The 23789-nt window shown below is 41.6% G+C and overlaps 2 protein-coding genes across 4 annotated transcripts; one reads left to right on the plus strand and one right to left on the minus strand.

Moving 5' to 3' along the window:
* Window positions 1-2878: 2878 nt before the first annotated feature.
* LOC112877926 lies at window positions 2879-20881 on the plus strand. 3 transcript variants are annotated; one of them, XM_025942301.1, is made up of 28 exons: window positions 2879-3248; window positions 4034-4122; window positions 5635-5849; window positions 7591-8253; window positions 8343-8714; window positions 8817-8918; window positions 9038-9220; window positions 10411-10552; window positions 10643-10824; window positions 11479-11564; window positions 12026-12074; window positions 12152-12218; window positions 12311-12792; window positions 12874-12973; window positions 13096-13229; window positions 13350-13417; window positions 13510-13729; window positions 14034-14249; window positions 14341-14493; window positions 15236-15289; window positions 15372-15583; window positions 15666-15732; window positions 16392-16708; window positions 17772-17952; window positions 18025-19428; window positions 19520-20323; window positions 20405-20476; window positions 20621-20881. In XM_025942301.1, the coding sequence occupies exons 2-28, from the start codon at window positions 4086-4088 to the stop codon at window positions 20639-20641; spliced, it is 6603 nt and encodes a 2200-aa protein (XP_025798086.1). In that variant the 5' UTR covers window positions 2879-3248; window positions 4034-4085; the 3' UTR covers window positions 20642-20881. The 3 variants fall into 3 exon arrangements, with proteins under 3 accessions (XP_025798086.1, XP_025798085.1, XP_025798084.1); XM_025942300.1 differs by having other exon boundaries at window positions 5726-5849; XM_025942299.1 differs by lacking the exon at window positions 2879-3248 and adding an exon at window positions 3824-3922 and having other exon boundaries at window positions 5726-5849.
* Window positions 20882-22552: 1671 nt separating this feature from the next.
* Window positions 22553-23303, minus strand: LOC112877852. Its single transcript, XM_025942227.1, has one exon. It carries the CDS (start codon window positions 23301-23303, stop codon window positions 22671-22673), a length of 633 nt encoding a protein of 210 aa, XP_025798012.1. The 3' UTR covers window positions 22553-22670.
* Window positions 23304-23789: the final 486 nt, after the last annotated feature.

Raw genomic sequence — 23789 nt, forward strand, 5'->3', positions numbered from 1 at the left:
CCTACGCCGATCCTGTCGCTCCTGGGCGCCGAGTCCAGCTCCTGTGGTTTGCCCTCCACTCCACGGCGTCGGAGCTCGCCGAGCCTTCGAGTTCTTCGGTACTCCGTCCTCCCCTATCCCGTTCTTCGGTCCTCCGTCCTTCCCTCTCCCTCGTAGTCGTAGAGTCACAGCTCTGTGGCTCACTGGCTCTTTCCACGTGGACCGTTTTATTGCTCACGCAACACGCTGCTCCTGCCTAAAGAACCAGACTTCCCTAAAAAAAATATCGTGGTTTGATTTTTCGTCTCAAAATTATATATTTGGTCCGCTTCTGGAAAAAGTAACGCCATACCATATTAACTTTCGTGTTGAGTTACTTGTGACCTGATTCCATGAACTTTTTTTAATTAGAAAAATCTAAACCATTCGATAATGTTGCGGGTCTATTGACTATTATCTAATACGGAGTAGTTAAAATTCTACGTTCACACCTATCACCGAGAAGTACTTTTACAATAAATTCTTAATATTAAATATGGCAGCTATAGACAAGTCTGCTAAAAGAATAAATAGAATCTGTTGTATTTTTACATGATGTATAAAGTTATATAGATTCATACCATTATTCATGTAGAATTTTAATTGGTATCGAACTTATGATTACATGAGCATAGTACAGCCGTCCTTATCTTTCCCCTTAAACATTTAAATATCTTCGAATTATTCTGTCGGAGGAATTCTCCAGCCGGGTGGCGGAAAGCACCCGCCTAATTCTAGTTAAGGATGGGTTTGGAGGAGACTTAGGAGCGCTCGATCGGTGGACAGATGAACGCAGGAAGGACACGAAAATTTAGAGTGGTTCGGGCCGCCGGAGCGTAATACCCTACGTCCACTTTGGTGTTGTATTGGCTGCGTGAGCCTGAATGGAAAGCAGCATAAGCTTGTGTGTTTCTGATTGCTGAGCCCTGTCTTCTAACGAGTGCACTCTCCCTTTTATAGTTCAAGGGGAGTGCTTACACTGTGCGGGACCCCGACAGGTGGGCCCGGCCAACAGGGGCCGTTCTACGAGAGATAAGGAGGTCTTCTCCTCGAGCTCCTCTCCGTAGTCCTCTCGATCGAGAAGTTGATGTGCGTATCCACAGCCAGGATATGGCCGTGTACAGCCTTGTCTTGCACAGTGTCCGGTGGCAGCGTTGCCCAACTGTGAAGCCGTGCGGTCACTGTTGGGATGGAACCTCCTGTCACGGGGCGAGCCGGCGCTGGCTCGTGACATGCTCACTGTTACAGCGCAAGTCTTAGCACGCCTATTATACAGACCATCATCACGCGCGCAGCACCGTGACGGGACTGCACACAGTCCGCGCACTGTGCACGGTGATATGACGCGCCGCCTTCAGAACAGGCGGGCTTACCGTGGTGTCAGCTTACCTGCCCCGTGTGTCAGTGGCAGGCCGCACCTTTTGACTTTGGCGCGCCCGACTCAGCTACCGCATTAAATGCTGGTAGGTGGGGAGGCGACCCGCAAGGGGGCCTCGGGCCGCAGGCACGCGGCAGGGCCAGCCCCGCTCCTCCCGCTGGGCAACACATGGCGGCACCGGACCCCTTCCCGAGGAAGGGGGCCCGGGGCCCCCGAGGCCGGTCGGAGTGGGCTGGCCTGTGATGGTCCGGTCATCACACGTGGCGGCCCCGGACCTCCCAGGGGAGGCCGGGTCCGCAGGGGCTACCCGCGAGCTCTCCCGCCCACCTGGGTGTGCAGAGACCCCGGACCTCATGGAGCTCGGGGGAGGGTCCGGAGACCGCGGTCCCAGCTGTCAGGCCCGGAGGCCGTATGCCACGTGGCCCAGAGGCGAGGAGGAGTATGGATTATGGGAAGCCGAAGGCCTGAACACCCTAGCGGGAGGTACCCCTATATATATGTACCGACATATTCCTTTCTTCTCACATAATGTAGGTTTTGCTTCTTTGATTATTTATCAACGCTTTGATGATAATTCAATGAGCCATATATTGATTTATGTGTTCTATTTGATGGTGATATATTTTAAGAAAAATTTAAAGCATATGTGTGTCGGACCCGGAACTATGGAACTGTGTACATAACGTAGTTTAAACAGAATTAGGAGACAGGGCTTGTCCTATCTCTTATCTGTGTTGTTTTCTACTTGTATGAGAGTAGGACTAGTCGGTACAGAAGGAAACTACTCGAGTTGTATTTGAGTACGATTCCTTAGCTAGTATTGGACTAGAATTCATGTAATCTTATCCTTCCGGATATACAGGGGGGCAAAGACCTCCTCAAAAGATAACATCAACACCCGAAGCAATACAAACCACTATACAGAACGTAGGTAGTACGCACATCGCGGTCCGAACCTATCTAAACCTTGTGTTCCTTGCACCTTCGAGTTCCTGATCTTGGTGTCTCCCAACCTAAACTTACCACCTCGGATATATCTCTCGATGGGCAGCCGGTAAAACACTGACACTGAAGGATTATTGTAGCCATTGCCGTTTTTATAAACGTGCAGGGTGCTATTGAAACTATAGGTGGTCGAAGAGATGGACGAAGATAGCAATAAAATATATGAAGGGTAATGCGATCTTCGATATTGTGTTCATATTGCATGATGAACGAGAGAGGTAGTTAGAGAAATTGTGAGGATAAATAAATTAACATAATTAAAGTGTTAAAGTTTTTTTTATATATCCATTCAGAAGAACATCGGATTTTCATACGCACTCTAGCTTTCTTTTTTGAACCGCATACGCACTCTAGCTAAACAATGGAGGAGTAGAGTAACGGAGAGTGACACGGAGGGTTTTTGTTTGCGAAGGAAAAAAGGCCGACCGACAAGTTACCGTCTCTCGACGAGGGAAAAACAGAGAAAAGAAAGGGTGAAGCTAAGGAAAAGGACCGTCCCCTTCATTGCCACGCTCCTTGGCCCCTGAACCAAACCCTCCTCCTGGCCGCCGCCGCGGCCGACTTCGTCACTGAGGAGGGCTAACCGGAGCCTGTACCCCGCGCGGGCTCGCTACGCTGCGGACTCCACCCGCGGACGCTTGCGTCCCCTCTCCTCCCCTCTCACGCTCCGGCGGGAGCTAGGGTTTTAGGCCCTCTGCCCTGCTTTGGCCCGCGCAGGCGTGGCTAACGGCGACTCCAAGTCGGGGCATCCGGGATTAATTGATTCGCGGCGATGGGCCGACCGGAGCCGGTCGTGCTGTTCGCGCAGACGATCCTCCACTCCCAGCTGGATGAGTACGTCGACGAGGTACGGTTCCCAACCCCGTTTCTTCCCCTTTTTGTTTAATCTGCTCTGGAATCTGCGACCAAGCTACCGCTGGGTGAGCAGGCGCTCTGTTAGTTTGCAGACTGCTAGGTTTCATTGGTGCATTAGCGCACCACGTGCATATAGTGGGGGCGAGGCTGAGGGTAAGAGGTAATTGGAGAGATTTGGTTCAATGCAGCAATTGTATAGACAAATTCTATTCACTATGTGAAGCGGTCCCATGAGATTTTCTGACCTAATCATGCTAGATAAGTTTAGGTCTCACAGAATACAGCTAGTAGTTATTCCCTGGGGAGAACCAACCTATTTGGTTCCAGAAGTTCAGGAGTCATGACATTAGCTCTGCACCACCATGGCTTCACATTTGCGTGTGCAGCTCAGTGAAGTTGCTGGTATCACCTAATTGAAACATAGTTAGACATACCGGACCATTCTTTAAGTGGATTCAATACAAATGAGAACCTGAACACTGGAGCAACTATTTCTTGTCCCTGTTTGATACAATCGTCTGCATCTTATTAGGACCTTTCCTTGGGACATTTTCTACTAAGCTAGGAATGCAATGATAGGATATGAAGGAGTGGCAGTTGGTATTCAAATACCCAAAAGTGCCCACCTTGAGACATTTTCCTCTGCGTCAAGAATCGAACATTGAGGTGTCAAGGATTGCAACTAACAAATCTTCAGATGGGGGGGGGGGGGGATACTCTTTTAACTTCGTATTTATTTCTTATCCTGAGTGCACTTTACAATGTTACTTCATGCAGGTGCTGTTTTCTGAACCTGTTGTGATCACTGCTTGTGAGTTTCTTGAGCAGAATGCAGCTCCTTCTACGTCAAACATTTCCCTTGTCGGGTAAGAGGCATTTCTTTTGAATATTGGTGTTTGTGCTTACGGCATTCTTGTATTTATTACCTTCTTATAATCAGCACAAAAATATATCTCCAATGTAAAGGTTACTTGTGATAGAATGTGTCCTGCAGAGGAGTGCCCTGTTTAATTTATTTTTCTGTTGTAGTTTATCAAAATCAAGGATTACTTTGTAACATCTGATAATCTTTATGTGTTAAGTGTGAACAGTTTTATGTATTGGTGACTGCATTTGCTCGAGGATGACTCTACACATTGTAAATAATATGTTAGTTACAACTTACAAGTTGGACTGACATGCCTTTGTGTGTCCATTTTTATCCTTGAAGCTTTAATATCACTCTTTCCCAACTATCTAGGTGTTCGATAATAGCGTTCCGTTTGCTTCTGTACTGTAAGATAAGATTACAACAAAATCAGTAAATTATTTGTCAAGTGCTTTTAGTTATATGAGTAAAAGTTGAAAAAGATACAAGTGTTGGAATGATTTTCTTTCGTTAGATCATACAGTTCTGAAAATATATGGAAACCTTCTGACAGTTCTATGATACAGTTCTGAAAATATATGAAAATCAGTAAACTATTTGTCAAGTGCTTTTAGTTATATGAGTAAATATATCTATTACAGTTCTGAAACCTTCTGACAGCAACAATGGCTGCATTACACTTGAATCGAATACAAGTTCTTTTATACAATGTCTTACAGTTCTGAAGCCTTCTGATAGTAACAATGGTAGATAGTTAAAACTACAGTCCTAGCACTAACATTAACAGGGGATAGGTTCTATGGAAAGCACAGAATTTTGAAAACTATTTAAGATCCAATTTAGAAGTTACAATGTTCTCAAATGATTGCCTAGTTTAGGATTGAACAAATGAGATATGGAAATATTGAAATGTAACGGTTCCAAATGTATGTTATGACTTTTCCTTTCACACTAGCAATTTGTCTTTTTTGTATCTTGCAAATGAGATTATGTTTTTGAGATTTTCCATGTATATGGTCCATGCTTCTTAGCTGACAATTTTCAGGATTTTTTAAAAATAATTCATGTGATTTTCAAAGAGTTTGCAAAGGTTTTCAGTTAGTTTTTTTTTATTTCGCAGGGTAACCTATAGTAATATGTGTATCGATGATAATCCTTGATAGTAGTCATTTTGGTGGTATATGAATAAGCCTAAGGAACACTTAGTATGTGATGGTACTTTATATGCCAAGGACAGCTTAACCTTATCCCCATACAAACTTCTCATTTTGTTGTTTCTAGATGTAGTTATGGTAAATTACAGCATCTGCTTACTTGTTCAGTTCATTAAGCCTGAGCCGATCTCCTTTATACACTTCTTTTTTTCTTTTAAGATTTGATTGTTCTGCTGATATGGCTTGCTGTTAGCGATTGATGCTTCTGTTTCTTAAGAGTGTCATTAAGAGTGAGATTCCAGTTTTCTTCAGTGTGAAATTTCAAGTATAACTGACTGATTGTTCACCTGTGCAAGGAGTATGCATACACAATTTATACACACTGCCTTTTGCCTATGTTGATGATGAGCCAGGTTCCCTGACTACTGTTAATGTTATTATATCCAGTGCTACATCACCACCTTCATTTGCTTTAGAAGTGTTTGTTCACTGCGATGGGGAGTCTCGGTTTAGGCGTCTTTGCCAGCCTTTCTTATATTCACATTCTTCATCCAATGTGCTAGAAGTTGAGGTATGATATATTATTCTTAGTTTCTATTTTGTCATGTTCTCCCAACTGGAGCTTGTTATTTCTTTGTTGTTTCTTTCAATATCTTGTTACTGCATTTGTTCTGCTCTACAAAATGTTTAAGGGTTCAACTTAGTAAGGTCTAAGGATTGTCGTAGTCCTTGGCTGGGTAAGGATCCAAGGTGTTATGGTAGGGTAGGACACGTGCCCTTGGTTGACTGGTCAGGAGCTCTTCTCCCATTCAGCCCGACAAGAGTCTGGGGCCAGGTTGAAGAAAAATCTGAGCCTAAAGAACATTTCTATATTTATGTATTCCAAGACAATTTAGATGATTGATAGAGACCTCTGAACTGAAGCAACCTAATTTAGTCTTTTTGAATTTCAACTAATGGGAATAATATTGTGGCCAGTTAAGATAAGATACAATGTAACTGAGCTTATGCTAAGAAACTAATTAATCACTTATAGAGAAGCAGCAATTCTGTATACCACACTTTAGGTTATGACGCCGTTCTACTCTTGACCGCAACCATCGCTACACTACCACGAGTTTTCTTCATACCTCACTTTGGGCCTAAGAGCATAGCAATGTTTCATATTAAGTTAGTGAAATTTCTTACATTTTGGTTCAATGGTTCCTAATGCTATTCTGAATCAATAGTTTACCATAGCGGAAGTCTACTCTATCGATACTGCTTGAAGGACATTAGGTGGTGCTAGTGGGTTCTACTGCGGTTCACCTTACATGAACTTTTGTGGATTGATTTGCACATGCATGCATGTATGCCATTGAGCATTGTCAGCTGAGGATTGGATTATCTGTTCAATGTTTTATTCATCAGACTAATATCATATGAATCTTTGTGGTTTGATGATCAGAAGTAAATTTCAACTGCAATTTCTAGATTTAATGATAATTATTTGTCTGTGATGGATAGGACAGTGGGCAGGGGTGAAGTAATAGTCGTTTATTTGAGATTTGTAAATTGCACTAAGTGACTGTAAGACCCTGAGCTTTCCTGAGTGTGACATTTGAGTCCTTGAACTGAAAGCTGCAAAATTATGTCCCTGAATGGGTGTTTATTTAGATGAAGGATTTTAAAGATTCTTTAGAAACTGTTTAATGAGTGTGTTTAAATGGTTTTAAGTTGCCACTTGAGATCCTATTAATACAAATCATTGTTTTGTACGAACTAGTTCTTTTGATTTTTTATGTTCTTTCGTGAAAAACATGTGGTGAAGCTCATTTTGTGTTTAAAAAACCAGATTTCAGGATCCTGATCTGATCCTTATAAAGAAAATTTGATGGTTGCTATTTAAACTCTTTGACATACGCTGTTTTTTTTTAAAAAAAATGAATATCCAAGCAGTCTAACTCAGCAACAGTTCGATGCTTTCTACTTGGTAATCATGGATAATAACAACTTGACCAAACTAAGTTATGGGTCCCTGGTTCTTTAACTTCTCTAGCTTATTGAGCCCTCCAGTCACAAACAAGTTTTGTTATCTGCGGTGACAGTTTACAAGTTAATGGACATAAAAAATAAGCCAAACATATCTGGTGTTCTTTACACAATTTAGACTGTCTGTTTTAAATTTCCTGCTGGTCATGTAAATCGTGTGGCAGCCATTTGCTTGGTAGTATCTGTCACATCTGCTTGTGCTGTTATTTCCTTTCCTGATAATGTGGGGCATGATTCTTCTTTAGCTGCTTATAAATTTCTTTGTTTTCCTTATCTTGCAGGCTATTGTGACAAACCATTTAGTGCTGCGTGGAACTTATCGCAGCCTCACTCTTGTAATCTATGGTAATACCGCTGAAGATCTTGGTCAATTCAACATAGAACTGGGTTTGGACCATTCTCTTGCAAACATTGTTAGCTCTCCATCAGAGGGAAAGCTTGAGGACCTCCCACCCGCACTATATTCATCCAAATTGTCATTTGAAGAATCACTATCTTCATTGAAACCATTGAGTTTTCAAGCCACCGATGTTGACCTATCATTTGAAGCGAAGAAAGTTTTACATTTGACTCTGAAAATGTACCAAATTTCTGCTGTGGAAAATCTTATTCCTAACCTAAGAAGTGCAGTTATCTCAGCTATTTCCAAATATGTGACTGCTAGTACAAACCATATCCTACATACTTGGAATCAAGACTTGGCAAATGCCTTCACCAAGAGTGATTCTGATTCTCAGGAAATTAACAAAATTCTTACTGAAGCTTGCAATGAGCTCTCTGAAATTTGGAAAAATGTCCATGCTGCTGCTGATAGCAATGATAATGGCTTTGCATTTGGAGTAGATGAGGAATTGCCTACGACCAAGATTCTAGTTGAGCTGTTTAACCAATGTTTCCCATATTACAAGAATTTTTCTTTACTTGATCTGCAATGCCCTTCTCAGGTAGTTTATATCATGTTTACCTTGATTTTCTACATATCCGTTAAATGTGTTTTCAACATTTATTTATCCTCATGCTAATTTAATTTCAGAACAAATGGTTGGTCCTGTCTTTGAGTTTGGTTCTCCTACTATGCTCCTCAAAGGAGAGTTGCTTTAATTTTGTTAGTAGTGGTGGGATGGGGCAAATCATTAATCTTCTATGTTGGAAGACACCAAAATCTGCAGCTACCACATTGCTTCTCCTAGGTATTGTTGAGCATGCTACTCGGCATGCTTTTGGATGTGAAGCTTTCCTGGGATGGTGGCCGCGAACTGATCACAACAGTATACCTGGTGGCAGCAGCGATGGGTATTGCTCTTTGTTGAAGCTTCTACTGGAAAAGGAAAGGCATGATATCGCCTCTCTAGCAACATATGTTCTACAACGCTTGCGTTTTTATGAGATACTATCTAAATACGAGGTTCGAAGAATTCCTACGCCCGAATCCCCCAACCAACTGACCTTTACATTCAATTTTAGTGTATTATATGTAGATGATAAGAAGCTTTTGGTTGTTTGGCAGTCTGCAGTGGTCAAAGTGATTTCCGATCTTCCGGCTGATAAACTTTCCACAGATGGAGTTCCATTTCTTATTTCTGCTATTGTTGAACTTACTGAAATGTCGGTAAGATTCAGTTTGTCATTTTACAGGCAAATACTTATTGCAGTTGTATACTCATTGTCATTCTCCTTAAAAGTGATGTGGGTTAAGCCATGACTTTATGTTGACAAATGCTGATGCAGAAATTGATAATTTTCTGTGGCCCTATCGAAGATCCCTCACCAGTGGCTACTGCTAGAAGAATATTTAAGTCTGAACATTTGGAAGGCTTACTTTCATACAAAGCGACAATTGATCTTATAACTTCTTCTAAGTACAGTTTTTTGCAGTATGATACTGATCCATACTTGTTATCTCTTATCCAGGTAATACTCTGAACATGGATTGTTGTTTTTCTACACATTATGTACCTATTTTCTCTGGTAATCTTGATCGAAGTTGGGTTAATGCTTGTGATGAATTTGCATTATCTTCTATGGTTTTATGTCAGTCTTTCAATTCATCCATTATCCTACATTAGACAGTTTTTAAGTTGAATATAGGGCTGAGGACCAAGGATAAGGGTGTTCTCCCTCATCTTACTGCTGTTTTGATGGGCTATGAACACTGTGTGCTCTCAACATTTCATGTCTGTTATAGGAATTAGAGTCCAAACCTTACTAGCTCAATCCTCTAACCTCTATTACTAGCTCTCAACATTTCATACACAGCTTGAGTGATGGAAGTACTCGTCGTGGTTATTTTTCTTTTCCGTTTGTGGTGCACTTTGTTATTTCTCTGGTTTGGTGTTTTACCCAGATTTATTCTTTCTGAAGCCAATCATATGCAGCTCTCTTGTGTATGCACTATTCTATTTTGTTGTTACATTTTTACTAGTGCTGAACTATATACCGCTGTACTCATTGTATCTTATTTGGGTTTTTTGTTGGCCTATATTGGTCCTTACTAGGATTTCATTTTTCAAAAGAATGGGCTTTGACCCATCCTCTATAATTACATTCTGATTTTAATATTTATGATGGAGCTGATAGTTATATCACTCTTTATCTTTAAAATAGGTAAACTTTTGCCAGCTGTCTTGTCAAATTGAATTTAAGATAGGAAGCTTGTCAGGTAGGATATGATTTGGGGGAATACATTATATCTGTCGTGGCCGAACCGGGCAATTGGATACAAATTGATCTTAATATGAGAATTTTTTTTTCTGCCATCTGTTGATTATCATTCTTAACTACGTAAAATCACAAGATGAGCAATATTTTAGGGAAATTTGTTTAGGGCACACTTCATTTCTGTGGTTTTGTCTGTAGGACATTTTTTGATCTGTAGGACAATCCTTTTTTGTCTATTCGACACTCATTTTTTTAATCTGTAGGACAATTTTTTTTCACCAACAGGTTGATATTTATGTAGTGTCATGTAGACAATTTCCCCAATAATTTAACTTAGCTGCTTAAATGAAAATGGCAATGCATTCTGCAACCTGTTGATTATCAGTCTGCACAGAAGCTTTACAGCTAAATTTATGACTTGAGATACGTTCTGTACTAAGCAGGAAAGAAGTTTTTTCCCTCTGTCAGCAGCCTTATTGTCATCGCCTATATTGCATTTAGCAAGTGGGCCTGCTGCCGAAATTTTGATGGGCATAGCATCATCGATTGAATCTATTATCCTCTCCCTCCTGTTTTCTCGTTCAGGTTCGGTCGCAATTTTACGTTTCTTGAACTGGAATAATCTTAGTCTTGATTTTCCTGAAATTATGACAACTTACTCTTTTCTGTTCCCAGGGTTGTCGTTCTTGCTCAGTCAACCTGAAGCGACTGAGGTTATTGTTCTTTCTCTTCAAGATGTGGAAAATGTGAATAAAGCAGAATGCATAACTCTTAGACAGGCTTTTGTTCTTTTATCAAAAGGGTTCTTCTGCCGTCCACAAGAAGTTGGGATAATCACGGAATTACATCTTAAAGTGGTTTGTGCAGTTGCATCACACTTATTCAATTTGTAATGTTTTATTATGAGCTTTTTCACCTGCATACTTGACACACTGAATAGACTGACTATATGGATTGCAAATTAGAAAAGGTGTCATGTGGGGCATGCCCTACAGGTCAGGACTGGCAACTTGACATTTTTGCTGCCATGAAATTACTTTCCAAAGAAAACAGATAATATTAAACAGTTCAGTTTAAAGAGTATGTATTCTAATGGTCTTGTTATTAGTGAACTCTTCTAAATAGGATGCCTCATGTCATTGTGAAATAAGGGTACAAAATAAGCTATTTCTAATAGTCACCTTCACATGTCCCTATCCTTCCCTGTGCACCCACTCTTGTGCATGGTATCTGCCCACTCCTACCACCATCATGCCTTAGTGTTGATGAGGCCCTGGGCCTAGACATCAGTACCTGTGCACTGTGTTGTGTTTTCACATGTTTTTGTGAAATCATTCAGTCCATCATACTATGTATCATTTCATCCACACTATGAATGCCGTTACATCTACTTGTAGTTATATTATGTCAAACTTCTGTTGCTACAGGAACATAATTTACATGCAAATAACTGATCACGTTTGAGCTATATACTTTCTTGCTTCTAATGATAATCGAATTGCTCTCTGTAGGGAAGTGCTGCAAATAGGATACTTTCAGTTCCTCCGAATTCTGATGAACTTTTGTGGGTTCTTTGGGAACTTTGTGCTATTTCAAGGTCAGTATTGATGAAAGTGTTTGATTGATAGATTTACTGTGCGTATGAATAGTTGTGTAAAAGAATGATGAGAAGCAGCAAATTGAGATTATTTTCCAATTTTTTAAGTCCAGTACCCTGATCTTAAAATGTTTTTTCTTCAGGCAAAATTATCTGTTCTATCTTAGTAATCAATAATAGAGACAACACTAATATTATCTGGATCTTTGTCCAGTCATTCAATGATGTCCTCTCAGTGGTCTAGTCAAATGCCTGTAACTTATATATCTTAGCTATAATACCTATATCTGAAATTGAAGATACCTAGTTAAATTCTCAGCACGAAAGGTTGCGCTTGTAGAAAGGGATAGGTTCTTGTTTCGAGTATCTTCTTTTGTAGATCTTTCCATGACACCATAAGATAAAAAAAAAAGGTCTTTCCATGACACCATATGACCACATAGGTTTACATTGTGATGCAGGTCTGATTCTGGTCGGCAAGCATTGTTAGCTCTTGGGTACTTTCCCGAGGTACATGTTTGTTTACCTCTACTATTCTCTTATGAAAATTATTTGAATTTTTAGTGATGTCAATATTCCTGTTGCAGGCAATATCAGTTCTATTGAGATCTCTCTCTTCATACAAGGATCTTGATTCAGTCATGGCTAAGAATGGTTGATATGATCATTATGTTCTTCTGAGTCCTTCCATTTCTTAGATTTTGTAAAGTATTCGTGAGCTTACATGCCTTTCTGTCTGATCTTAGGAGGATCGCCTTTGGGTCTCGCAATCTTCCATTCAGCTGCAGAAATTCTTGAAGTTTTGGTTGCCGACTCAACTTCTTCATCACTTAAGTCATGGATTGGATTTGCTGTTGATCTGCACAAGGCTCTGCATTCATCTTCTCCAGGTTCAAATAGGAAAGATGCACCAACAAGGTTGCTTGAATGGATAGATGCTGGTGTTGTTTATCAGAGAAATGGTGCATGTGGGCTTCTTCGTTATTCTGCAATTCTCGCATCTGGTGGAGATGCTCATCTTTCTTCTGGAAATGTGCTTGTGTCAGACTCAATGGATGTCGAAAATGTAGTTGCAGATTCAAATAGTAGCTCAGATGGTCAGGTCATTGATAATCTTCTTGGTAAACTTGTTGCGGACAAGTATTTCGATGGAGTTGCCCTGTGCAGCACTTCTGTGGTCCAATTAACAACAGCTTTCCGCATCTTGGCATTTATTTCGGATGATAAGGTAAGAGATTAATGCTTATGGAACACCTGTTTGTTCATGACTTAATAGTTTGACATGCCAACCTTTTTGCTGCCTGTGAAGGCCGTGGCATCGTCCCTTTTTGAAGAAGGTGCCCTTACTGTTATATACATAGTCCTGATGAACTGCAAGTCTATGCTTGAGCGCTTATCAAATAGTTATGGTGAGCACCTTATGCTTTATATTTTTCTGTTGTGAGATGGAATTTGTGATATTGGTATAAATTTAGATTCTTTTATTCACGAATCTTCATGTGCTAAAACTTCACAATTATTCTTCCTTCAGATTACCTTGTTGATGAAGGGGCTGAACTAAGTTCTACTACGGAATTACTTCTAGATCGAACTCATGAGCAAGCTATTGTTGACCTCATGATTCCCTCACTTGTCTTGTTGATAAATCTACTTCATATATTACGTGTAAGCTGCACTTCCTATTCTTTGTGACATGGTCAATGTGCATATGTCCTCTGTTTATGAGCACATCAATTGTGTCAAAGCTTCTAATTCTTATGGGCTTGGGTTATTTCTTCTTTGCAGGAAACAAAAGAACAATATCGCAACAAAAAACTTCTTAATTCTCTTCTGCAGTTACATCGAGAAGTTAGGTTGTTGCATACCACATATATTTTATACCCCCTACACTCCCCTCTCAATCACCCCCTTTTTCTAACACATGTCTGCAACTTTGTTCATGCAGCCCAAGACTAGCAGCATGTGCTGCAGATTTGTCCTTCATGTCTCCTACTTTTGCTGTTGGTTTTGGTGTTGTTTGCCATCTTATTACATCAGCACTTGCTTGCTGGCCGTTGTATAATTGGGCACCTGGTCTGTTTCATTTCCTTCTTGAAAATGTTGAGGCTACTAATGCGTCCGTACCATTAGGTCCAAAGGCTGCTTTTAGTCTGCTTTGTCTTCTGGTAAGCATTTTGGCTACTTATGTACCTCTGGGACTCGTATAATGTATATGCTTTGAGGATGGGACAACAAATGGACCTCTGAATCCTAACTAGGATCCAAAGCTACTTGTTTATGGATGAATTGGTTTGCTCCTTCACCACGTCATCCCCTGTAAACTTCAACCAATATGTGTCACATGTCCTCAAACCAAATGGGAAAATGGCCATTAAGATGACTTTATAAGTCCTGTTTTATATCTCAAATAGTATTGATGTCATGTTTAGAGTTTTTTCTCCTGTTCTAATACCTTTTGTGCACTGTAAGGGTGATCTGTTCCCAGATGAAGGCATATGGCTATGGAAAGATGAACTTCCTTCACTGAGTGCTATTAGATCTTTGAGTACTAGTACAGTTCTAGGGCCTCAGGTGGAGAAAGAGGTGAACTGGTACCTGCATCCTGAACATGTAGACATATTACTTGTGAGGCTGACGCCACAACTTGATAGATTTGCTCATATCATTGATAACTTTGCTACTTCGGTACGTACTGGCTTTATTTCTTTTGGTTATCACTCCAAAGCTAACTACCTTTCTCTTGATCACTTCTTACATATACTGTTATATCTTATAGGCCTTGATGGTGATACAAGACATGCTTCGTATTTTCATTGTTCGTGTTGCCTCAGAAAAGATTGTGTGTGCAGTGGTTCTTCTTCGCCCGATATTTATATGGTTAGATGATAAAGTTGATGCAACTTCCCTGTCAGAGAGAGATATATTTAAGGTATGGGAATGTGCATCGATTATACTTGCATAATATGTATGCTCTCACTTTAATTTGGTGATTATAAATGCATTACTGTTCAAACTCTTGGGGTTAAATTAGTACTTACCTCATGAGAAATGCAATCCCTTGTCTGACCAGCTTCTTAAAAGGCAGTTATTTTTTTGGGTCCGATTTTGTTGTCCCCGTCTGTTTTAGCAAGTTGAAGCAGTTTCTGTTATATACAGCACACTTAAAGGTATCGTCCACAAGAGAGATTGGAATCTTCTGAGCTCCATCTGAAATTGGTTCCTGGAACAGGGGTCAAATCCAAAGCCTTGTTCTGGTTTCTCTTTTTTTTCCTTCCTTTTTTTTGGAAGTTTAACAATCAGTTCCACTGGATTAGCCTCCAATAGACCTTGATGCTTGCCACACACAAACTGGTGATGCTGTGGTGTCCTGAAAACTTGCAAGATTCTTGCAGGAACCTCCTGTCTGCATTGTTCGAGAAGTTCCTGATTTTATACCGTATAGGACATTTCTAGTTGTGCCTAGAATTGTCTTTGCTAATAAGTCAAGAACCAAACTTCAGAACAGTTCTATTTGCATACCTGTATAACAAGGGAGCACATAATGCTGAGTTACTTTCTTGGCATCATAGTTGGTTGAAGCCTTTTTTTGGTTCCTCAAATTCAGTCCTGTTATCATTTATTATGTCAGCATTCAGCATTGGCAAAACCTGAAGGTTCTTTATGCATTCCAGGTGCATCAGTTGCTTCAGTTTATTGTGAAATTAGCTGAGCATCCCAATGGCAAGGTGAGAGGTTCTCTGCCATATATGATTCTTGGAAGCTGTTTCTCTTTCATCCTATCTCATATTCTCATTTCTCTTAATCCAGGCATTGCTTTGGAAGATGGGAGTCGCAAGGATTCTTAGGAAGTTATTACAGAATTGTAGCAGTGTATGTTTTTTGGATGATATGACTTTTGGGAGAGCGTCCTCCAGCTCCACGAATGATCTAATGCTCAAATGGAGGATTCCTTTATTTAAATCTCTTGCATATATCTTTAGTATTGACCCATCTAATAACGAGAAGGCTATTGCTGAAGAGTAAACACACAACTACGCCATTATTTATCTAGAATCATTTATCTATTTATGTACTAAAATTAATGATTTTCCATTCACATAGGCCCCTGAGTGAGGAATCTGTTCACGAGTGCTCTTCTATCATGCATCACCTCTTGACGTTCTGCCAGGTACATTTCTTTTGATTTGTTTATTCTTAGTCTATTCTTGTAACATGGGTTTTGATGCGTATTGAAACGCTCTTAATAATATCTTATTTAATTATTTACTTTATAGCATGCTGTCCTTAATCCTGTGGGAAAATAATAGGTGGGGAAAAGCTAACAATTGGAAATTGCACATGTTTGCTATTATATATGTTGAAGTTAAGAAAAAAATCTAAAGAAAACTCAGCGCTAGGCTAGATGAGGGAAAAACATAAATAATAGGTGTGACAATATAAACATGGAACAATAATAGCTTTGCACTACTACACTTGGGATTCGTCTTTCTTTTTGTGGGTATCTTGCAGATGGGATTATGTTTGTTCTTAAGTGTTATGTGGATGTAGAACTTGCTCTTCCCTATAGCAGAGATGTTTTTTAGTATATTTGAAACTTGTTAGCTTGTTTCCACCTGACATGTTTCCCAATGTTTTCATCATTGGTTTTCATAGATGCTAATTTTTAAATAAATTGTATAATATGGCACTCAAAATTTGATAAACCATTATTGAGTTGTATATTTATTGAAATTTTTTGATATCACTCTTAAATCTCTGTTCATATTTATTTCTATATATTTCTGTGTATGATTATAATATTTATCATGTAATGATATAATATCCCAGATTTTACCTGTTGGACGGGAAATGTTAGCATGTTCCCTGGCATTCAAGGAATTGGCTTCTTCTTATACCTTTAGAAGTGCAGTTACTTTGATATTATCACAAATCCATACTTCCAACCAAGATGTTATTGAAAAAGATGAGAATGATGCTAACCGTAACTCGTCAACTGTGGATAATTGGAGTTGCTTTTCCTCATTGTTCAAGTGCTGGAAGAAGCTCATAAAAAATATTGGTTCTGATCAACCAACAGATTATTTGGTAGAAACAATTTATTCCTTGACACTTGGTGCTATCGCCCTCAGCCAGTATGGTGAAAAGTAAGCGTTGCTCCCTTTTCTTGCTTTTGAATGTTTCAATAGCATCTGCTCTGCATAAGTAATGTGTAGAGGCACTATTTGCAGTCAATGCTCAATGTATGTGCCAATTTTTTAAGCACTTGCCTTTTTGCTATCTGTTATGGTTGTCAACATATACTTTCTAAAGAAGTGTGGATGTGGTGTTGACCTTGTGCCGTGGCACTGGGCCATGCATGTATGGGGAGATAAGCGTGATCTCCAGACACTAACAATCCACTGTGGATGGTCCTATTATCAATACATATGGGTAAGAGGACCGTTCACTTAGGATCATGATCTGCCGGGTATCACACTGCCATGTTGTGCATGTATGATATACCCGTGGCATTTTGGATCTGTTTCTTTTTCACCTTCTCCATTCCATTTTATTGAGTTCTTATTCTTCCATTTATTTCTTGTGAATTCTCTACCCACTGCTGGTAGAAGTTATCCAGCTCACAAAAGGTAAAACTCATTTTCTTAGTTTTGTTACTGTTTCTGGTCCATCGTCATGCCCTCAGTCCTGAATCCATTGTGAGTCCTGCTAGTGGAAAGATGCATGATGTTCGTTTTAGTTTTTTCTGCTTTGATTTTATTTGCTTCAGCATTTGCAATGTTCACTGGAAAGGTTCTCAGAGATCCATTCAATTGCCTTTGATTTGTGCACAGGATAGGGAAGAAGTAGCACCTATTTTAGTTTCAATTGCCTATGGTTTGTGGGCTGAAGATGTAATTGCTATACAGTGATACATATTTAAGATCTTTAAACAACTTCCTTGTTGATTCCAATGTTACTTCAAACATGATTGGACATTTAGCTAATTCTCCATGCTAATTCAAATTTTGCTATTTGTTTAGCTAGTTGAATCCCCCCCAACCCCCCCCCCCCTCCCACACACACACACACACATAGTCAGGGTTCATACCAAAGCAAATCTTACTGGCTGTTGATTAGTTTTATTTATATCTGTACATTATGATGTCGATGCATTACCATATCTGGAACTATAGATGCACTAGCTGATAATCGTTCTGTTGTTTTTAGTCTTGAGGGTCTGTTAATATTGAGGTATCTATTTGGGCTCCCTTCTGATCCTAGTGATTCCTTGGAATCATCTGGTGAGAGTCTGAATGAGATTGCATCATTCTTGAAGACATTCGAAGAGAAGATATGCCAGGGCCTTGAAAATTCGAAGACTTCTGTTGGAAAGTCCCTTTTACCCCAGGTATATTACTATGTTGTTATGTTGAGTATTTTGCTTTGCCATCCTATTTCTAATATTGATGTTACTTCTCAGGTACTGAATTCGATCAAATTACTACGCTCAATTCTTGAGAATTCTGGGCTATCAACAGATTCAGTTCAGATGGTTCTTGAAGAAGGCACAGACTCACCGTCCAAAATTGCTCGCTCTGTTGTGATGACAGCTCATCTAATGCCATCTCTAGTCGATGTGCCAGTAAATGATGAATCTCCTTTCCTCTTTTCCAATGCTTGGAAGGTTATTGTTGATTCAGAAGAGCCTGTTGACTGCCAAGAGGGTGAATTTGCAAAGAGACTGGTTTGGGAGTTGCCTGATTCTTCTGATAGACAGCTAATGCCTGGCCAATCTGCCAGGAGGAAATTGACATTGGGAGAGAATGGAAGTAGGCGTGCAAGGGACAATCAAGTACCTGAACCAACTGGACAGTTCTCGCGAAGTTTAAATACAAACAATGCTTCTTCAGGGCATACACGCAGAGACACTTTCCGTCAGCGGAAACCAAACACAAGCAGACCACCATCAATGCATGTAGATGACTATGTTGCAAGAGAGAGAAACATAGACGGTGCAAGTAGCGCATCAAATATTGTGAACTCTACTCCACGTGGAACGCTTAGTGGAAGGCCTCCATCCATTCATGTTGATGAATTTATGGCAAGGCAGAGGGAACGTCAAAATCCTGTGCCTGCCTCAACTGGAGATGCACCTCAAGTAAAAAGTCAGACAAGTTTAGATGACAATCTCCGTGCTAAGCCAGAGAACCCACATCAGCCCAAGGCTGATCTTGATGATGATCAGGAAATTGAAATTGTCTTTGATGAGGAATCTGGTTCAGATGATAAACTTCCTTTCCCTCAACCAGATGATAGTCTCCAATCACCACCTGTCATAATTGGGGAAAATTCTCCAGGTCCCATTGTTGAGGAGACAGAAAATCAGGAGAATGAAAGAATTCCCTTTTCTCAGAGGGCCACATCACGCCTAAAGGATGATGAAAGTCCTGGTATTGACATTTCTTCTCAGACAGCAATGCTTTCAGAAGCTAATGATCCTTCGGAACGAAAATATTCAGTTCCTAGCCCAGAGAAGAATTCTTTCCGTGATCATGTTTCTCCTATTAGTGTATCTGGGAGATCGTCTGCACAAGCAGCTCGTCAACAATCATCCCGCAGTAGATATGAGAAAAGAAGTCCACAGAAGTTTTCTGACACTTCTCTGTCAAGCGGATCCCATGGGCACGAGCATAGACATTCCAATAACCATCCACCTCTGCCACCCATGCCGCCTCCAATTTCATCCATGCCCTCACAAAATTCCGATTTAGTTAATAGGCAGTCATCTTCCTATAGTTCTAGAGATCGACAAACACCTAATGCTTCTGGTTATCCTACACAATCGTTTGACACTAGTATGCCTAGTGCTTTCACAGGCCTTCAGGTAATTGAAGATAAGAAATCTTTAGTTATGCTGCTGCTTATTTATTTTTTATCTGTTACATAGTTTCTAAGATGTGAACTTTCTTTTGTAGGGTCAAACTCAATATATGCTTACGGGTGCTGGTGGTTCATCATCGAATGATTTACCCAATGCAGACGCCAAGCTTTTATGGAACACATTTCCAGTAAATAGGATCCCTTTGGAGACCTTCAGCTCTGGTCTATCTGCTCGACCGATGCCACCTCAACCTTATTCAGCTGTGGCTACTCAACATGTTACGATGAGCTCTAGCTCTCCTGCAACACTGTATAACCAAGGCAGTGTTGTCCAGCCTTCACCAACTGCTTCTATTATAAGTGATTCAAATTTAGGCATGAACTCTGCATCTGGCAGCATGCTTGCATCGAATATGTTGCCTTCATTTGCATCACAATTTCTGATGGGTAGGCCTTCTATGCCTACTTCATTTTTTGGCACGCCTCTTCCACAAGTTCAACTCTCATCTGCTCTTCCACAAAATATTTCTAATTCTCAGCCTTCTGTCTCCTCAGTACAACCACGGCCACCTCCACCCCCACCACCACCTCAGCAGCCACATCCTTCTCAGACACTCCAACAACTTGGCACTATGCAACTGCCACAGCAAGATCAGCCTCTATCATATCCACAGAGTGCTATCTTGCCGCAAGTTCCATTGCAGTTTCCTAACCAGCTACCCATTCCTCAGCTACAATTGTATCATCAGAGCCAGCAGGAATCTGTGCAAGCTCTGAGGCAAGCTGGGGAACAATCACAACTTCAGAACCAGAATGTGCAAGGTGATAGTTTCTCCCAACAGCAGCAAGACTCAGGGATCAACTTAAACCAGTTCTTTTCATCCCCAGAAGCCATTCAGGTATGTTTTTTTTTGCGAAGCTACATTTGGTGAGAAATTAATTTCAAGGTGACTGAAAGTTGTAACTTTTACTTTTCGCAGAGTCTTCTTAGCGATCGAGAGAAGCTCTGCCAACTTTTGGAGCAGAACCCAAAACTCATGCAAATGCTTCAGGTAAACCTGTGTGAAATGTCTGAATTCGGAATTTTTAAGTTTTAATGCACCTGCATTCAGTCATCGGTTATTTGCATGCGCACTGTTGATTCTCAAATTTGTGATGCCTGTTGATGTGAATTTGTCTTTGCCATTTGCCAACAGGATCGCATAGGCCAATTGTAGCCACCATGGGAGGCGCTGTTGTGAAGGTGGCATCTAATGCTGGGTCTATTGCTAGGTGTTCTGTTTTTGGCTATAGCTGTAGCCTAGTTGCTAGATGAGTACTGCTGCCTGCTAGGCACGGAAATGTATGCCCATGTACATTATTCGTTTGTAATCCTGTGTAACATGTGAATATTTGTAACTTCAGTGCATGTCATAATTTGTCGTTTGAAACTTGCATGTGGTGTTCAGATCACTTCATTTGCAATGCGTCGAAACGTTGATGCTGACTAAGCTGCTGCTAGTTTTGACGTTCCCTTCTGCTAGTCATTCGTTGAGTACTTTGAGTGCATGTTCTTTGGTTGTACTTGTGCAGAAAGAGCCGGAAATTCGGATCCGCTAAGCTTTGGTAGCTGCTGGCCTGCTGCCCTTTTGGTATGGTTACGGACCGGAATTCTTAAGCATACACACATTTCGGTGTAGGATCTTGCTTGCATACCGAGCACGAGCCAACTAGCCTGGCGGTGGACCCTCAGCGCCATCGTCTCACCGGTGAACCCGTTGTCCACGGCCGCCGACGTCGGCTGCGCCATCGGCCTGTGCAACCCGTCCGTCATCTTTGCCGCAGTTCGAGTCTTTGCTCCATGGCCAAGAATAGGGGAAAGACGACGTACGGACCGGCAGTCGAGGTGCGGCAGTCCGACGTGGCGGCAGGCAACCGGGCGAACAAACCGGTGGCGCAGTCGTATACTAGTACAATATGTACTTACGTAGGTACTCCTCCTATTTCGTAATAAGTTTTATTTTAGCTTTTAAATTTTATCCCACAAAGATTGTTGTTTTAGCTTGTAATAAGATCCATCTAATTAAAGCAATACAAAACTAAGAAACTATTGCATAGAGCCAACTAAATACTTAGTAGATGCTATTTTTCTAGCTCCAATGCTTACATATTTATTAAGAATTTAGAAAACTAAATAAATAACACGGTTTTTAATTACGATTGCTAGAAGTAATTAGGGGTAACAAGGTTATTTTTTAGGATGGGTAATGTGTCTGAAATTTTCTAAAACAATACTTGTTTTGGGATGAAGGGAGTAATTGTACTAAGGTGCATGCACACCAAAATTAATCAACCACTAAAGGCTATGCGTGAGAACCGATCAAAAGGAACGGTGGAGCCATATTCGAATAGAGTAATCAAATCGTTGATTTTTTATATGCTCGAATGAATTTGATACCATTTCGGATACAAATGTAGATACAAAAATTGATCAATTAGGTCTCGCGTCTACTTTAAAAGAGTATTCCATCCTGATCCCAAACAACACAATATAGGTCCATTAGGATTTCAATACACGTTTTGTTTCATTTTCCATGCCTGCTTTATTTAAATACACCTAAATAACGTCGTAACCTTGCCATCCATATATTTTTTCTCTCAAAATGTTGTACATATGCGCATACCATCACACGCACACCCCCTTAGTTACCATCAACATGCTTTTCCTAGGATTGCAGGTTGTATCCTCTATGACTCATCTTGATTGTGTTTTACCACTACGGGCTTGCTTAGCAAACTAGGGAGTGAAAAGAATTGGAGGGGATTATATCCGTAGGTGTTAGCTGGGGATTTGACTCCATGTTTTATTTGAATGCACACTAATCCCTCCAATTGATACGTGTTGGGAGGGATTGAGGTGGAATTTTATTTTATTTTCCACTCCAATCCACATGGATTGGGAGGAAATATGTTTATCCAAACAAAGCCTCCGTCCCCTCCAATCCCCACCAATTTAGGATTAACCGAGCAAGGTTTGGGAAGGAGATTATCGAACAATATCCAAAAGGAAAATTTGACCACTCAAATTGTAAACCACCGTATTCATCTATAAACGAAGGCGGTTTATATGTTTCTTTAGCAGTGACAGTACTTGCGCCTTTTCCACGACCCGCAAAAATGAAAAAAAAAAACATACAAGTGTTATGTGCATGGCTCGCGCCGCCAGTCGAAGACACGGCAAGCCAAGCAGCCGGCCGGCGGATCCGATCAGAGCTTGGTGTGGTCGCGGCACACCTGGCTCCGGACCTTCATCTCCGGGACGCCGAAGATGACGTGGCAGTCGGAGTAGGCGACGGCACGCAGCTTGAGCACCCCGCCCAAGAGCCCGACCTTCCCGGGCACCCTTGCGCTGGCGTCCAGCGGCACCGCGCCGGCCTCCATGTCCCGGACCAGCTGCGCCAGCTCGGCGCCGAAGCTGCTGGAGAGCACCGTCATCTCCAGCTCCATGGTGCCGTCGCCCCTGCTGGGGATGCGCCCGGGGTCGATGCCGGCGACGCCCACCCGGACGCCCCGGTACCAGAGGTCGGCGCTCCCGGACTCGTACGAGAAGGACGCCCGGTTGGGGTTGTGCACGTCCACGGTGAGCAGCATGGTGAGGTTGAACTGGAGGTCGGGGCCCGGCGCGAAGCCGATGACCCGCGACGAGACGAGCCGCGTGGTGGGGTCGCGCACGCGGAGCACCGTGAGGAAGAGGACCAGCAGCGTGACGCCCAGGAGCGCGGCCGCGCCCAGGGACACGAGGAGGCAGACGCAGCAGCAGCGGCGGCGCCGGCGCCGGCGGTGGAGCTTGTCGTCGGCGGCGTGGGTGGGAAGAATGGTGGCGGCGGCGTTCGAGTCCATCGGAACGTGATCGCCGGTGGCGTAGGTACGTGCTGCACCTGGTTGAGCGAAAATTGGGGGGGGGGGGGGGGGGGGGCGGGGAGCGATGGATGCAGTTGGATTTCACATTCACGATGCGTTTGGATGCTGGGGACAAGCGAGTTTTAGCGGGGAGGTTGGCTGGTTTCGCGGTGCACGCACCCGAGTATTTTAGAACTGGTAACCGGCAACGGATGAAACCGCACGGCCATTTGGCAAGGAGGCAATCGCCTAGTCGATCGTCGTTTGGAGCAGCGTGTGTGTGTGTATACATTGCCGTGGCGTCTGGTTTGCTTCGTTTCGTCGGTAGAGTGTTGCTCGCTCGTGCCAGAAAAGGTATATTTTTCCAGCTGCTACCGTGCCGTAACGTAGCAACAGTAAAACAATTCAAATGCCGCATATGGTTGTTTCTAGGTAAATTGAAGCTGACCTCAAAAAAAGAAAGAAAGGTAAATTGAAGCTGAAAAC

Source organism: Panicum hallii, chromosome 9 (assembly GCF_002211085.1).
Source record: "Panicum hallii strain FIL2 chromosome 9, PHallii_v3.1, whole genome shotgun sequence".
Lineage (NCBI taxonomy): Eukaryota > Viridiplantae > Streptophyta > Magnoliopsida > Poales > Poaceae > Panicum > Panicum hallii.